General features: G+C 43.4%; 1 protein-coding gene across 1 annotated transcript in view; it reads right to left on the bottom strand.

Moving 5' to 3' along the window:
• Window positions 1–17,802, bottom strand: part of jarid2b (jumonji and AT-rich interaction domain containing 2b) — a 125,261-nt gene that overhangs the window by 49,674 nt on the left and 57,785 nt on the right. The window contains exon 3 of the mRNA XM_030064138.1: window positions 11,386–11,512. Within this exon, the coding sequence (XP_029919998.1) occupies window positions 11,386–11,512 (127 nt within the window). The remainder of the gene's footprint in view (window positions 1–11,385; window positions 11,513–17,802) is intronic.

Genomic DNA, 17,802 nt, shown 5'->3' with positions numbered 1-17,802 from the left:
ACCAAAGACAACAGCCACGTCTACTTTTAGCTCTTTGAGTCCTCTCCTCCATCCCACCAGCACCTCTCCACTGAAACCTGTTTCCATGGGAACTGCTGTGATGGCAGGACTTCTCCAAGTGGCCACCTCACTTTCTGCTACAAGGGTGGAGACCGCCACCATCGGGCCCTGGGGCCGTATTACAGACACCTCCTTTCTTAAGTCTTAAGTTAAGATAACAACAGTCTAAGTTAAGATTTTTCACAGTTTGGTATTACAGAGCCAAATCCAAACTCATTTTAGGAATCCTGTCTTATCTTACTTCACTCTATCTTATCTCAAGTTAGGAAATCCTAAATACTCAATCCCGCATCGGTTTTCAAACTGCTAATTGCTGTTGCCACTTTGGTTAAATTGCATGACGTAGTGGGCTGAGATATTTTTGCCATGTCAGCCATATGAAAATCTCCTTGTGTCATCTGTCAGCTACAGGGGGGGAGAGTCCCATGTGACCTGGTCAGCCTCTCGTCATCAAACCGCAACACATCTTTCGGTTTGCTCTACGCCTTTCGGTGAGTAAGTTCCACCTGTTGACATTTTATCGATGAGCAGCCATGCAAACTAAATAAGTTGGGTCACGCAACCCTGGTGGAAAGAGGAAATGGTTAGGACGGCTCAACGCTTCTCCTAACCATCCTATCCTTATCTCTGCTGTTCTGTAGATGATCTCGACCTTTGACCTCCCTGTGGAGGGGAGCCAGTAAAAACCAAATTTATCTTTGACACTTGATGACTTATTCAACGCTCTTTCCCTTGGAGTAAGAGAGAAGTACCACACACACACAAAACACACCCCAAACCCCACATTGAGTGCACTCTCAACCAAAGCACAACATCGGGGGGGAGCAGAGTGGCAGAGTGTAGGGAACTAGATGACTAAGCACCTGTCTGTATGTGTATAGAGCTGACAACAGCTGATTTATCAAATCATAAATCACTTCATTTGCACATAAAACACTTATAATAAATGTGATGGAAAATAATTTAAATGGCAATTAGGCAGGACTGATTGTTGAAAAGGGGGGTTTCTATGCATGTTTGATTTATCGAGTAAGTTGTTGGCTCAGCGTGTCAGCATCTTTCAGAGCTTTAACACATATTAAATATTGATGAATGAAGTCTGATATGTGCAAATACAAGCACAATATAATTTAGAACGGTCAAAGAGCCAAACAATAAGATACAAACACAATGCTGCAACTCACAATGAACTGAACTGCATGTAAAATCAGGTCTTTGTTGCCAGTGCTGGGGCTTTACATCATCTGTGGAGGACACAGACTATTTGTTGAAGAGAACATTCACCTCTTGCATCTTCCTGTGAAGTGACAACTAGTCTGAGAAATTTCTCTTTAAACAAATGAAATCTAGGTTCTAAACACACATACCAAGCCTGTTTCTTTCTATGAGGCTAAATGTGAAGCCAGATACTCAGGTTTCAACTAAATGTGAAGCTGGAGTCTGACACCACAGCTATACTTGCACTGCCAGGATGAAAAGATTTACATATTTTCACTAACTATAGATATTGTACAGAATGCATGAGAACCAAATCCAGCAGTGTACCAGGGAATTGTCTGACACACCGAACAAGTAAGAACTTAATGTGAAAAGCCGCTTAATGACATGTTTGTCTTGGGACTTGAGGTCACATACACTATGCCTCTTATAGAAAATGCCTGGTTGCTCCACAGCCTGTTATGTGTAGCGGTCAGTGTGTGGTTAGGCTTGCGACCTTCCCTGTGCCACTGTAACCTGACACTGGACAAGGCAGGCACATGGAACGCGAGCCATCCACCGTCAGCCTGGTGTGATTTGTGGTCATGTGCATTTTAAACCGGTACTTGTTGGTCAGTGTAAAGGTGCATTATAAAACTAATGGTAATCAGCTTGACACTGACTTAATCTGCAGGGCTGTATATTGCTCAATTACAATTCTGTATAGCTACAGGGTACTCATGCTAAAAAAAGCACTCTTAGTATTACAAAGGTGCTATAAGGTATGCCTGTATCTAAACAGTTGCTATTATTGACTTTTACGGTATGACATAAGACAGCCTAAAGGGTACAGAGTACAGTGAGCAGTAATATAAATAAATAAATAAACAAATAGATACATAAAGACCCCTGGCTTTTGAGTTTCAATTAAGAACAGTAGATGTGAGTGTATATGTCAGACTAAGGTCACAGACTAATTTAAGTGTCTCTTAAATGTCTGTTAGTGTGCCACAGCAGGCATAAATTTGGGGTTTACATAGCAGGGCAGCAAAGAGGAAGTGGATTGATGTAAACGACAAACCAAATTTTGAAATCTGCACACAAACCATAGACAAAAATCATACCATTTTTTACATCAGACTAATGACAAGAAACAGACATAATACACAAGTCAACAGTAATTATGAGAAGGTCGACCTAGGTCTATCTGCTCCTCAAAATGCTCAAGATCAGGGTAAATTGAAAGCCCACTGCTTTAACTCAACAATTTTCCCAGTTTAGAACATGGTCATCCACTAAACTAAACACAGAATGTAAACAAAGCTGTTTTGTTGTTTGTTTGTTTGTTTGGACAGGATTTCTCTGCACATGAGGTATAAATTATTATGGACTTTGCCTTGACAGCTGATGGAGACAGATCCTTATCTGGGTCTCGGTGATCAGTCAAGTAACCGGACCTACATCCATCTGAATATGGATTCTGATAATGACAGTTACTTCAGGAATCCTTGATTGAACAGCCTCACAGACAGAAAAAAATAACTAGCAGTGAATATAGTTCTTCTGCTGTGTCTAGCGTTCAAAATGTGGCTGCTATTTTGTCTTGGTTTAACAGTAATATATTATTGTAAAAGCTGGTCCACAGTGCATCCAAGATTTGATAGACTTTGGCACTGAGCTGGGTTGGAGTCAGATTTTGTATTCTCTCCCATGGTAAAGGTTATTGTGTGAGGAGAAGTGCACTGATCCAGAATCTGTACCTTGAGGGCTGTATTAATTGGCTCCAGATGGCCCACATGGTCCTGATAAAGGACTACATCTCTGCAGCTGGCTCAGTGTGTGTGTGTGTGTGTGTGTGTGTGTGTGTGTGTGTGTGTGTGTGTGTGTGTGTGTCTGTGTGTGTGCGCGTGTGTGTGCATGCCATTTTGTCCAAATCTGAGCAACCTAAACATACGTGTTTATGTGCACAAGAGTGAAAAGTGTATGGATGTTTATTTACTAAGAATAAGCTTCACAAAAACATTATGTGTTTAATCACTGTCTATGCCTACCCGTCTGTCTCTATATTTGTTTATGTGTGTACGTCTCAGTTTGTATGTGTGTGTGGATGTATGAACATGAGTATTAAAGCATACTAGGTGCTATTATAGGAAAGAATCCCAGCTCCAGTGCTGTTAGGTTTAAGTTCATATGGATGCTAAACTTGTCGATTTTGCACATGATGGGAAGCCACTAACTACTAAGATCCCTGTTAATTCATTGTCTGGTATACAGTCCAACTTGTTCCTGGGCCAAGTTCTCAGTCTACATATCACTGGAGGACGCTGAATTAGTCAGGCATTCCACACACTTCGTCTTTTCCTATCTGGAGCCGACAAGGTTGAAAGTGCATAGTCATATATCTGATTTGGGCTTGCAGAAACTCTTTTGTAAAGAGTTTCCCACCCCCACACCAAAATTCCCAGACAGTGGCAGACGGTGTGTGCACAGTGTAAACAGTGGTGTGTGAGCGCTCACTTTACCCCTATGTGTTTATTGGCCTTCTGTCTCGATGCACTCAGGAGGGGGATGGCCTTGTGGTGAGCTGACCCACTGACCCCATGACCTTCACATGGACGTGCAACACACATGTATGCAAACACCCTCCATACAAAGCCCGGACACATATACATCACACATGCACGCGCACCAAACACAAACACAATCATTAGTCAATGAGCCAAGGTCGCTGACAGGACAAATATGCATGTCGAAAACTACATATTACTCACTATATGAAGCCTGAGAGTACACACAACAGTCCACTGGGACAAGCTGTGATAAGCATGATAGGTAGCGTGTACTAGAATACTTCTAGTTTATTTGTCAGTGTATACCTTTTTGAAGGCTCGACTACTTTGCTTTGACATCAAGATAAATGCATGTGTTATTCAGTGTGTGTGTGTGTGTGTGTGTGTGTGTGTGCGTGTGTGTGTGTGCGTGTTTGTGTGTGCCTCTGTCCCAGTTCAGTTGTGGCAGCTATATGCTTCAAGCAGTCACAATGGGGCTGATATTCATTTGAGATAAGGGATACACCAGTCTGTGTGCATGTGTGTGTGTGTGTGTGTGTGTGTGTGTAAGAGTGCATGTTTGTGTGTGTCCATTTATTTAAATATAACCTTGGCTTTTTTTGAATGAAACTAGGAGAAGGGAGATGGCCGGATAGGCAGATATAGAGAGAAAAGACATCTTGACAATAGATCAAGCAAGGCTGCATCTCCTTGAATATATAAATGCTATATTAGGTCAGATGGAAGTCACCCATTGTCCCCTTTGTCACCTTAAAAATGCTAATACCTCAAAATGATACTCCATTTAGGCTTAGCGGCTAGTGCCATGAGCTTAGTGCCACTACAAATAATATAAAAACAAATCTAGTTAAACTCATAAGTAATCACAGGCCTGAAATATGATTAAATTACAGTATGTGGCTGAAAAAAAATTAACAGGCAGTTCACCCAAAATATCAACAGTGTTCCCTGCTTTGCTTTTAGTGTGATTATTTCCCTCTAATCACTCATATATCTTCATGGCCAGAAACAAAAGACAAAACCTTGCACTTAAATGTTATGCTCTGTTAGCAGTCAAGGTCCAGTGCCCAGGGCTATTTGCTAACCCTCTCCCCCATCACAAGCTGACCTCTGACCCTATGACCTCTGACCTCTGCAGCCCACCCTAAAACAGCCCCCAGGAATGGCTGACCACAGCCAGGCTGGGTCAATAAACATCAGAGCTAGTGCTGTTTGCGCTTAGCAATCAGTCTAATTAAATCTGGTCACATAGGTAGACCTTCAGACCTCAGCGGGTCCAGAGGCCTTAGGCTTGACGGCTCACACAAAAGATCAGGGACAAAGCGGGCACTATCGCTCAGATAAATTAAGAAATAAATAGACAAATGAATACATCTGCCGTAGCTGAAGTGACATTCATTATTGCTACTGTTTGGAATGCAGTTTTTCTTGTGGTTTGCATGGTTTGCATGTACATTCTTGTGGTGCAGCTACAGGAACAAGCTTGGATTTGAGCGAGACTGCTGCTGAGAAATATGAAAATGAAGTTTCACAAGTGCAAAAAAATGTCTCTATACATTTATACATACATACATACATATGCATGAATACACAGAGAGCGTTAACTGGGACACCCACTAAAGCACAAAGCATTCACACACACAGACTGATTACATCTTACTAATCACTCTGTCGACAGAGTTTTCAAAAAGATTCTCAGGTTTAAGTCTCTAATTCAAGTCTGACCCTTCCAATGGGGCAGCGGAGCCTTTTAACAACACACTACACGTCAAGTCAAATTTACATACATTTTCAGAGAATGCTAGAGTGCAATGCTGCTTAAATCAAACTGTGGCCTGCTATCTTTCTAGATACTCTGTGGCTTTCACATAAATATGTGGCTTGACACACTACGGCCGTGACTCCCACAGGTATCACTTCAGAATGAGATATCTGAGACACTGTTGCAAAATGACTGTTGGCATTAACGTAAACCACCTTATCTGATACTGTGTAAACTCTGAGCCATCTTAACATCTGAGCACAGTAGCATTTTGGAGTAAAATGCCTTGATTCTAACTGCAACACTGTATACACACAAGCTAATGTGTTTCATGATGTTAATATAGCCCATCAGATTAAACAAATAATAATGATACATTTTTTAAAAAAATAAATAAATAAATTGATAAGAAGCATGACCATGAAGCCACATCTTGTGCAATGTGATGTGTGCAGCTATGAATGTATGAATCCCCCTATTGCATTGATATTGTCTTGTATCTTGCTATAAGCAGCAGGATGCAAACCATGGTAACCAGTTGTAACACGACTAATCTGTGCTCAAATCGCAATGCTGAGACTTCGACAGAGTATTTGACAGTGATTATGTGTTTGTGTGTGTGTTTGTGTGCTGAGTGACATTATGCAGTGCGGTGGTTGGTTAATACTCCTTCACCCTGCCATTTCTGCAGAGCATAGGGCTTTCATAAAGCTGTTGTGAGGCGGTGACAATGAGAGCAGAGTTTAGAGGAGATTTTGGAAACTGACATGCTGACATGCTGGGATGACATGCTGACAGACTGACAGGGGTGGGGGGTGGGGAGGACAGAGAGACAGAGAGGAGCAGGGGGGGACAAAGAGAGAGAAACTTTAGGATGAGTGAAGTGAATGTGTGATATGTGCATTGCAGTAGTTAAATCTAAGTAAAACAGTTGGAGGAACACATTAGTGCAGGTTGGTGGGTGGAGGTGTGTGTGTGTGTGTGTCCTAAATGAAAGCCTGTGTGTGGGACTGCATGCAAGAATTCCTCTGTGTATGAAAGTTAACCATTCACTGTTTCAGCACAGTGAGGTATTTCGCTGCATATAGGCTGCCTCACTACGCCATCTAAAGTAAAATCAATAGACACATTATAGCCCTCTATTAACACACTGTGTGTGTTGCTTGTGTGTGTGTGTGTGTGTGTGTGTGTGTGTGTGTGTGTGCATGAGTATGCGTGTGTGCGTGTAATCCCTCATAAATGGAAACGGTGATTATGCATTACTGACAAGAGTCATTGGTTACGCTAGACGAGACAAATGTGTGTCTGTATTTGTGTGTGTTTGTGTGTGTGTGTGTGTGTGTGTGTGTGTGTACACTTGGCATTCATTAAGTCGAAACAAAACAAGCGGCAGCAGCTGAGTGTGTGTGAGTGTGTGTCTTGGCTGAGACAACAGAGAGAGAACAGAGTCAAAGAGAGCCAAAACTGGGGTTCAGTGGAGAGACAGAACAAGAGAGCTGAGAGAGAGGGAGAGAGAGAGAGAGTAAGAGAGCGAGAGAAAGAGCAAGGGAGCGAGAGAGAGAGAAAGAGTGAGAGAGAGCACAAGTGCGCCATGTCTGATTACAATAGGCCCTCAACTCCTGATCCACACACACACACACACAGCCACACTGGGTTCTGCAGCTTTGTGTGTATGTTTGTACTCACTTTTATAAACTCACTTAAAGCCAACACAAGTCCCCGAGGGTAATGCCATGGAAACCCCATGCAAGCAGTAATCAGATGACTTAGAGCCAGATGCATCTTCTCGTTCTGATGTGACTCAAGATTACAGAAATCTTTAGTCACTTCAGTTCAGCCGCTGGTGACCGGAATACATCCTCCATAGCATATGCTATATGCAAAAAATACACTTAAAAAAATCCTCGTCATCGAAAACAAAACTTCCTCCTCAAGCCACGCTAGTGTTTTGTTCTGATTGTGCCAGCAGGACCAGTAAACGGTCAAATTACCATTCAAATCAAGTCATTTCCTTTGTGGCTGGTAGGTTCTAATGCAATCTAAAGCAAAAAGCTGAATTGCTTGCTTTACAGTGCAATAATGATTCTACACAACCAAAAACTTCCACATGCAGCAAGAACTGACAGAGGAGAAAATTGGAAAATTCAATCATCGTGCATGAAAAGACTAAGGCTACAAATACTAGCAAAGACATCCAAAATGGGAATGTAATAAATGAACATATATGCCCCTATCATGTTAGCCATATATTAACCAAACATATATATCTATATCTATATATCTATCAATCTATATCTATAGATAGATAGATAGATAGATATATAGATAGATACACACACACACACACACACACACACCCCTCTGGATATACGATGAAAATATATATATGTAACATATATAACTTAAAACAATGTGGAGGAGGCATGCATTTGTAATATATGCTAGAATATGTATGTTTATATGTGAAAATGTGCCAAATTTGAGTAAGCTTCACATGTGGGTATTTAATGTGGACATATAAGCCACATATGGAAATCATCTTGATCTATATTACATTTCTGTATGGGAACACCTAATCACGGTGCTATCATATCCCTTAGAAGGCCATTCTAGGAATAATTTGGGCTTTTCAATTGCAGGTAAATAGGCAGACGGTCAGTTCATCTTTCTCAATCAGATGAAGGAGAGGAAAAAAAGGTGCAGCAACATAACTAGGTCAGTAAACCACAGTGGAGGAAATGAGACTGCAATTGCGGGTGGACGCATGAGTATGTGTATGTGCATGTGTGTGCGTGTGTGTGTGTCTGTATGCACTGGCCAGGCTTGGCTGGGGAACCCCATTTGGAGAATATGGTAGTGCCAGTTGTGGACGGCTACAATGAGCTGGCATGTTTGAGGCGGTGCAGTGCCAGTCTCTCCACCAGTCTCAGGAGCATGGGAAGGCAAACACACAGTTGATCTCAAAGACTTCTAAAGAGGGCCACTTCCTGCCAAATTTCACTCGCACCTGTCCTTCTGTCTCTCCCTCCCTCTAGTGCTCCTCCCCTTCTCTTGGTCCGCATGGCTCTCTCTGTCTCTGCCCTATTCCTCTATCCTCTCTCTCTACCTTCCCAAACTTTTTTTTCCCTCAGATTTGGAAGCAGCGACTACACCCCACCCCCTTTGTCTGTTTGGCCAGTGCCAGGTGTAAAGGTTCCTGGCATCCTCTCAGTTAGCCCTGTTGAAGAACAGTACGAGACAGCCATGCCAGGGCACTGGAGTCATCCTTCACACATGCAGCACACACACAAACACACAAAAATACAAACACAAAGTAAGCTCTAAGAGAGGGAGTGAGGCATTGCCAAGTACTGGCCAGGCTTGCGTTTCATTAACAACAGATAGAGAGCCTGTGTTTGTCCGTGTGTGTGTGTGTGTATGTGTGTGTGTATTGAACTAATGAAAACCACCAAGCAGGCTGGCCTCTAACTGAACCCCAGTCAACTAAACACACAGCACTACTGGCCATCAGAAAAAGAGATAAAAGTGTGTAAGTGTGTGTGTGAGTGTCCCAGATATATCTTATTCTTTAAATGTATTTCCTCTTGAGTGAGTAGAGAGCAGAGTGCCTGGACTTGACTATAATTTAAACGCTGAGGTCACTTGGTTTCAATTCAACACTCACATTCTGGTTCTGGCTGTCTCCTTTAATTTACCTCCATATTTATCTTTGTGTTTCTATAACCAAACCTTGTGTATCTTGTCTGACTTCAAAAACAACTGCTAATATTGTTACACACTACAAAGCAATCTCCATGTTAACAAGTCCTTTAGATGCACATTCAGTGTTAACATATTGTTTTTTCTTAAAACGGGTGGAAAAAATGTGCCAGTGGGACAAGATAATCTCACTTGTTTCTAATGCGGTTTCCCTCATTTCAAGAATTTCTCTGGGAATGAGTATAAATTTGTTGAAATTGGGCAGCATAAGGCAGATCAGCCCTCTAGTATCAAGAAAATGACATTTGATTAAAGAAAATTATGGAGACAAGTTGATTACCAGTGTGACAAGATAATCCCATTTGTTTCCATTGCTAGATTTTTTTCCACTTGTTTAAAACGGAAAATTGTAATTTTATTATTTTACAAGAGTAAAACACTATCAAACACACAACACAAAGCCTGAGAAAAGAAAAGACCAAATAGTCTGATTTGCTAAGACAGAGATCTTTTGCAGCATAGAAGCGGTAGTAGTAGTAATAAAATGATATTTCTGCATATCTATTTCATTTCCATATAGCAGTTATTTCAATATGCCTAGCCTGTGAAATTTCTCGAATTCATAGCTCTCTGACACCTGTATCATTTCAGTCTCAGGAACACCTTTAATTACTTCTCAGTTTGGTTAAACAAGGCCCTGCAGTTCCCCAGTGCTCTGTTTCAAAGCCATGCAGATGAAAGCTTGTAATGACTAAGTTCAGATTGGAGGTTACAGTATCAAATGACAGCTAGGCGGACTCGGGCAGGTGTTTGACACACAGTGAATGGAGCCTGTATGGGCCGCTCTCTACAGAAGGACATCTGCTGCTGTCCGGCCCCCAGACTCCGCCCAGAGCTTTACACTGATGCTTTGATGCCCTGTCAATGTGTGTGAGAGACCAGTAGCAGAACAAAACACCGCACACACACACATGCACACACATACACTCGCACGTACACAGACACACCTGCCACCTGGGCATAGTTAGGCTCCAACATTTTTTCAAAAAAGAAAAAGGTTTTGCCCACTAGGTTAGTTGTAGAACAAGAATACAAGCATGTGTGTTTGGATGCAATAGTCTGTGTACATTTATGAGTGATGCGAAGGAAAAGTAACCACACCAGCCACTGTAATCTGCTAAAGACTCTATAGAGCATGACTGTATGCAAATCATAAATCCAGCTTGTGATTTCAAAACCTTCCACTTGCCGAATGCATTAGATCAGTCACATTTTCCAATGATCTTTTATTCCACTTTCCAACAACATTTGCCTCAGTGTTTTGTGCAAATCTCTTTGAAAATTACTATTTTTTCCCCCAGACAAAATCCTTTTCAATAATTCACTCATGATATAAATCCCCTCATAAAAAAAAATTACACTGGCAAGAAATTAACAGCTTATTGTACTCTGCATCAACTTCCATTTTTAAATTATTAATTTGAAAATGCATGGCAACATTTCTTCCAAGTGGCTAATTATAACTCACTGAAATGCCATTTGCGTTTAAAGATGAGGGGGTGTGCTCATTAAAAGACCTTGGTGCTCCTTAAACGGCAGTACTATTTACACTTCTTTGTTGACACTGTCATTTCCTATTACAGAGCTAATAGGCAACTTGCTCTTATGCAAACGTTTTAACTACAGCGACTCATGAGGGAGGAGGGAGGAGTAGTTTATGAATCAATGCAACAAAGTAATGCTGAAATATTTCAAATGATTCTGCGCTCTGCATGCGGTTCTAGAGAGACAATGCGAGCAGGAGAAACAAAGGGAGAATGAATTACACCGAGAGACGGAGAGGAAGTTATTCTTTGCCCTCAGAGCTCCAGAAATTAATCTGAGTGGCAACAGGCGACTCTGCTCTACACCTAGTTTGAAATAGTTGGGTCAACTTCCTCATCACACTTGCAATTTCATGGGAACAAAGACTTCGCCACTTCTCACACATACCAACACCAAGTGACTCACAATTCTGCATCAGTCCAAGTTTCACAACTCTGAAGTGCTCTTATCACTAAACTTAGACAGCACCCACACACGGTCACACACTCTCACCTCTTCTTAGCAGGACCATCCTCAGAGTACTCGCTGCTCCCATCCAGACCCTGGGAGCGTAAGGAGCCATCTTCTTTGTGGCTGCCCTTTGACCCCGAGCCATTCAGCTGCCCATTGGCCAAGGAACCTGAGGAGGGAGATGCCACAGAGGTCAGAGGCTGACTGGCAGCTATTTAACCAAACTCTGCTGTTGTGAGAAAAAAAAAAAAAAAATCAGAATAAAGCTTGAGATTTTTGTGGATACAGGGTTTTCATCAGATAGCAGCAATATAGACTTCTGCTGAAATCTGTTTGATATAGTAGAGAGGATGTGAGGGAATAAAGGTGGCAGGAGCAGCATTAAGATGTGATACACTGTATTTGACAAGATTAATATGGTAGTTATACTTTATTTGACAGTGTATAGCTGATGGAAACAAAGAAGACAGCAGATATGCAGAGTGAAAGGGACAAATACAGAGACACACTCACACTCCTAATAACAAAAGTGAGTAGATTTGCTTTAGCCTGCTGTGCTGCAAAAGCCTCCTAGGAAACAGAAACTTCACAGGCATTCAGTGGCTTAGTTAAACGCTTAAAAGAAATCTGCGTTTAGTGCTAAAAGACCGATATTTCACTTTGGAGCAACTGTGTCCCCTCAGCAAACATTTTAATCTGAAATTCAATTCTTTGAGTATATACTCTAATCTAAGCATGAACTCTGAAACTGCTGAAATCACACACATTATTACCCATCACCCAGAGGTCCAGAGATTTTTTTTAACACTATTTGATTAAGGATAGGTTTCCTTTACATCATGTATTGCCACACACTTCTATAGGAGCACTATGAGGGCTGCCTTGCTCACAAACCACCTCAAAGGCAGTTTCTGAGAGAGGGAAGGGTTACTCATTCATTTTCCCTGCCCACATTTTCCCTTGCCAAATACAATTGCTGTTCTTTGTAGATGACAGTCATGTCTGTCCTTTGGCCAAACAAACAAACAAAAACAGAAAAAAAACAACGCCGAGGGCAACGAGACGAGAGAGCAGATACTGCTGGACTTGACATTCTAGTGAGCCCAATTGACTGAGACATAATTAAATATTTAGCAAGCAAGTCAGACAAACAAAATAAGCCCCCGGATGGATTCTCAAATCAAAAGCAACAGTAGGCACTGAGAATTACAATTAGGTCAAAACGGAGAAGTGGAAGTCAATGGTAATTAAGGGAGACAACCGAATTAAATAGATATCACAAGCCTTGATTTCCTCATGGGCAGTTCTTGCGATTCTTGGAACGTCAGTCTGTCTGACTCTACAATAGAGCCTGAGTAAGTGAACTTAATGGATAAACAACTGGATAAGTTCAAAGCTCTTGAAAGTAAAAAAAAAAACAAAAAAAAACTGATGGCACTTCCAAAGCGATCATTAAAAAATGGAGACAGAGGGGCAGTCTCAAGGTTTGAAGCTGTGCTGTTCTTTCACACTGAATGATCAGTCTTGCATAACTGAAAGCTTAAGGTTTTTTTGGTTTTTTTTTTTTTTTTTTTTAAATCAATGACACAATAACGCATAATTTAACCGTGAAAGCAGCTCAAAGCACGTGTTTTTACAAGTAGCCCTACCTGACTGCACTGGTATGCCAGGTTGTAAAATTAACACCAGCATTGATGCAACCACTCATTTTGGGATAACTTGCGATGACTCAGTGCACAACAGCCAAGCCCACAGTGGTTTGTTAATACCGAGAACGTTTTTGTCTTAAATCCTGTCCTTCAGCGAAACCTCTCCTAAAGTCATGTCACTCCCCGACTGGCTCCACAGTTCGCAGTACACACCCAGTGAAATTCCATTTGACTGATGCTTTAAAGTGATGTGTCAATCATGCCACAGCACAAACCCCTAATAGTGGGTGTCAAAAGGAAAATAAATTAAGATAATAATGACAGTGGAGCATGGGTTAGGATAAGCGGCAACTTGAATGATAGCCTGCTAGTGAGGAGGCTACTGACGAACAAGCCCGGGCATTGTGGCATCTGAGATTGGCGGCGGGAGGGGTGGGGGTGGGTGTGGGGGGGGTAGTGAGATCAAATGACAGAGTGGAAGACAGGGTGCATTTCTTTCACACATGGATGAGCAAATGTGGAGCTGGAAAAAAAGGAGTGTAAAAACATATAGTTAACCAAGGTTCGTAAGTGTGCACTTTGATGAATGAGCTCTGGCACACTTTCTAATAAAGGCAATCGCACAGAGGGCAGGTCAGTACCTGAGAACGGAGGTACAGTAATCACACACACAACGCTGCGGTCAGAGAGTTAACAAGCGCCGGCGTGATGAGTAAGGCCGTCGCACTGTTAGCAATGCTTTATGTTTGCCGCTGCAGAGTCTCTGAGTCTATAGGCCAGAGGTGAATCATTCCCCTACAATGTCGTGTTGGCACGAAAGGCTTGGACCCATGCGCCTTTTATCGCACATGAGAAGGGAGAAAAAACATGTCTGACTCAACTTCAGTCACATTCAACTCTCACCGTTTGATTTCATGTGTTACCGCAAAAAAGATCATGTTGGATTTATGTGAAAAAGTTTAAATTCTCAAGATTTAGGCAGATTGAGAGTCTATAAAATATAGGGGGAATCAAACAAACAAACAAATAAATAAATAAATAAATAGGTGAAACGCTATACGGAGCAGATTGTGAGAAGTGCTGTTAACATCAAATACAATATTTTGCATCTGAAACTTGCACCAGTGCAAAAATGAACAAGCTCATTAACTCTAATTGTGCTTAGAAAGTGATTGACGGGCGATATCCCAACAGAACACAAACAAACTGGCGGAGGCCCATTTTGCCACCCCTCTTCTCTCTTCCTCTCCCCTCCCCTCGCCTCCCTCCATCCATCCCTCCACAGAATTGTTTGACATATGCTGGTCGCACATGAGTGCCCGTCTGAGGGGCAGTTTTGGGAATCCAGGGGAGGGGGGAGGGGGTGGGGAAGGGCGAGCCTGGCAGACACGCAGGGAGCCGAGGGCTGGAGATGCAACTTCAGCTCCTTGTGCCAGTGGAGGCCTGGAATGAGGGGTCAGGGTCACGGGGTGGAGGAAGAGATGGGTGGTTGGGCTGTTGGATGTGTGTGTGTGTGTGTGTGTGTGGCACTGGTGGACCATGGTTGTGTTAGCACAGCCTCCCAATAGGTGCTCCTGTGAAGGGGGGGGGGGGGGGGGGGGGGGGTAGTCTAATCAGATTTATACGTGCTTAACTAAGCCCATCGCTTCGCTATGTTCACCTCAAAGTCTCGAGAGAGAGAGAGAGAGAGAGAGAGAGAGAGAGAGAGAAAGAGAGAGAGAGAGAGAGAGAGAGAGAGAGAGGGTACATAAGCGTAACATGGCATATCTCAGGGCTGAGAGGAATCTATTAGAGTGAACCACAGTAATAAGTGGGACTATAGAAGAATACAGCAATGCTAAATCAGTCACTAGGGGCAGAATGCACTGTTATAAGTCTGTAATTACATTTATAATCACAAGCTTGGTATGAAAACGACAGCAAAAGGCAATTACTGTTGGACAGGAAATGACCTATTGAAAACGGTGGTGAATGTAGTTATAAGCCACAAAATTAATGGTTAGGTCAGTGGATATACGGCAATAAAATGTTGTCTGCCCTTTCATGAATGAAAAATTGTAGTCGCAATGTCACTAATGTCTTTTCCTCTTTCTCTCTTTTCCCTTCTCTCAGTCTCTCTCTCTCTTTCATACTTTCTTTCTTTCAAACAATAGGCACTTACATTTCTATTTTATGCTCTTTTCTCATGCCATCTCCTATGCCTGCACACAATTACAATTGTGGGATGATATAAAAAGAAACAATGGGTAGTTTTATTTTAGGGAAACTCCCAATAGCAGCCATTCCCAGGCCTTTTTCAGAATAGCACCAGATACTAAAATTGACTGCCTGGCAAATGGATTTGCAATAGCCCCAAATATATTGCTCTCTCTTCCAGAATGGCCCAAACAAACCAACCGCACAACAACGACCACAGGCCAGAACAACAGCACACGACGATATTCAGAAACACAGCATCTGCTTTGAGCAGTTCGAGGCTATGTAGCTGAACCATCAAAGAAAAAGACAGAAATGTAATGGCTATAGCTGTGAGGGGGGAAAAAAGCATGTGGGTGCAAAATGTATCCCCTTCCTTGCCCGACCTCCCTCCCTCATATGGCTACCTTACTTCTTTAATCCATCTGCCTCTTTATCCTTTCTATCCTCTGCTCTCCTGTTCTTCCACTATCCCTCTTCCTCCAGCAAGTGACATTGTCACCGGAGAGGACACAGAGGGCCCACACACTCTTTAAGCTGCCGAGGCTGCCACTCTGGGCACACAAGAGGCACAGGAGGGCATGGGAAATATATACAGACAGGAGAGTAGCACGAGTGTTGAAGGAAATAGGACGACATGCGTGAAGAGAGCAAGAGCGGCAGGTCCTGAGACGGCAGACAGGCAGAGAGATAGAGAACTGGAGAGAGAGGAAAGTCAGAGAGACGGGCAGACAGCACAGACAGCGCTCTCTTCAGCCCCTCCTTGCTTTTGGCCAGCAGCCAATTCCTCCATCAATAGCACTCAGGGAAATGGAGAGGGAGAGAGAGAAGGAGAGGAGAGGAGAGAAAACATACAGCTCCCGCGATTCGGAGCGCTGGAAGAGGAGGGGTGGGAGGAGGATAGAGGGAGAGAGGATGGTGATGGAGGGAGAACGGGGGGGGGGGGGGGGGGGGGGGACAGATACTGTAGATAGTTAAGATAGAGAGGACAGGAAGGACAAAGCAAGCAAGCAAAGGGAGTGGGAGGAGGAGGTGGAGATAAGAATGGAAGGAGAAAGGAGGAAGACAGAGGGAATGGGTGGGAAAAAAGAGGGGGGTATAGAGATATATATATAATCGAGGAGATTGAGCCGAGGGAGGGGAGAGAAGGGACAGGAGCTTGCGGAGAAGGCAGTAACCAGAGTCCTATTGATGTGTAATGAAACCCCGCATCAGGGGAGAGACGACCGGAAGGACGGACGGATTGAGGGAGGGAGAGAGAGAGAGAGGGAGGGATGAGGAAGAATGTGGAGGGAAGAAGGCGAAGCGGGTGGTGAACGAGCGGAAGTGGGGGACGCAGAAGGGCATAATGTCATTTGTTTAATAATGCAGGGGGGCAAGCGAGAGAAGCAGGAAGTGATGGACAGAGCGAGAGAGAGAGAGAGAGAGAGAGTGGGAAAGAGAGAGAGGGAGAGATGGACGGCTGCCAACACTGAGAGGTAAAGTGGCTGGGGAGATGGCATGATTGCTGGTTATGGGCAGGGAGATGGCTGGGTGGGTGGGGAGATGGATTGACACGCACGCCGACGCACACAAACACACACGACGCACATACACACGCATACAGCTGAGTGACAGAGCGCCACACCTCCCCCTAAAACAGATAGCCACCGCTGCCACACAGAGCGAGAGAGAGGAGGAAAAAGAGAAAGAGGCAGAGAGAGAGAGGTGGGAGATGGATGGTGCTATGCTATGTAGGCAGGGAGGTACATAGAGACAGATGTGTGTAAGGAAGGACAAACACACACACACACACACACATGCTGCTTTTTCCCAGCATACAGCCAGGTATCACTCTAACCTCTTTCAGCTGGATGACACCTTATTCCCAAAATGGTGGACATTTATCTCAAATTACACCAAAAGAACATGCAAAAAAATGTGTTGCATGTACTCAGGTAAAGCTAAACATAATGAGGAAACTATAACCAATCATCTCCTAAAAACAACAGGGCAGATCTACTAACGGCACACATGCTTCACTTGACAATCCAAAATGGCTGACGGTTGCACCGTAACGCCTGTGTGAGGCTGGAAGCCGCGGCGCATGTCTGGCCCCAACATAAGCTCCGAGTCTCTAACCCGCAGTCCTCTAAAACAGCGGGGGCTATCCATTCAGGATGTAGCACACGCTGAGTCTGATCCTCCAAAATGGCTGACAGTTTCACCACAAGGCCTGTGTGAGACGGGAAACTGTGCGGCTCGTATAGCCTCCAAAGCCTTCCTAACCCGCGGTGCTCTAAAACAGCGGGGCCCGTCTATTCAGCCAGGCTCCCTTTTGTGTTGGTGCGGGCTGCTGTCATTACCCCCGGTGCGACGGGCCGCCGACGCTTTCTAATGAGTCATTTTTATTCAGGCGATAAGGTCAGCTACCCGCAGCGGCTTAAAAGGCCCTTAGGAGCTCTGGAGTGGCAGCTATGAGATGCCAGAGACAGACACACACATGCACATACATATACATACAGATAGAGGAGCAAGCGGGGAGGTGTGTGAAGGTGTGAAAAAATAAAGAAAAACATGAGAGGAACGGGGAAGAAAATACACTCGGTGAAAAAGATCAGCTACATTTCAAAAG

The sequence above is a fragment of the Myripristis murdjan genome, chromosome 11 (genome assembly GCF_902150065.1).
Source record: "Myripristis murdjan chromosome 11, fMyrMur1.1, whole genome shotgun sequence".
Lineage (NCBI taxonomy): Eukaryota > Metazoa > Chordata > Actinopteri > Holocentriformes > Holocentridae > Myripristis > Myripristis murdjan.
Note: the sequence above shows the minus strand (reverse complement) of the source record. Positions and strands in the feature narration are given on the sequence as shown.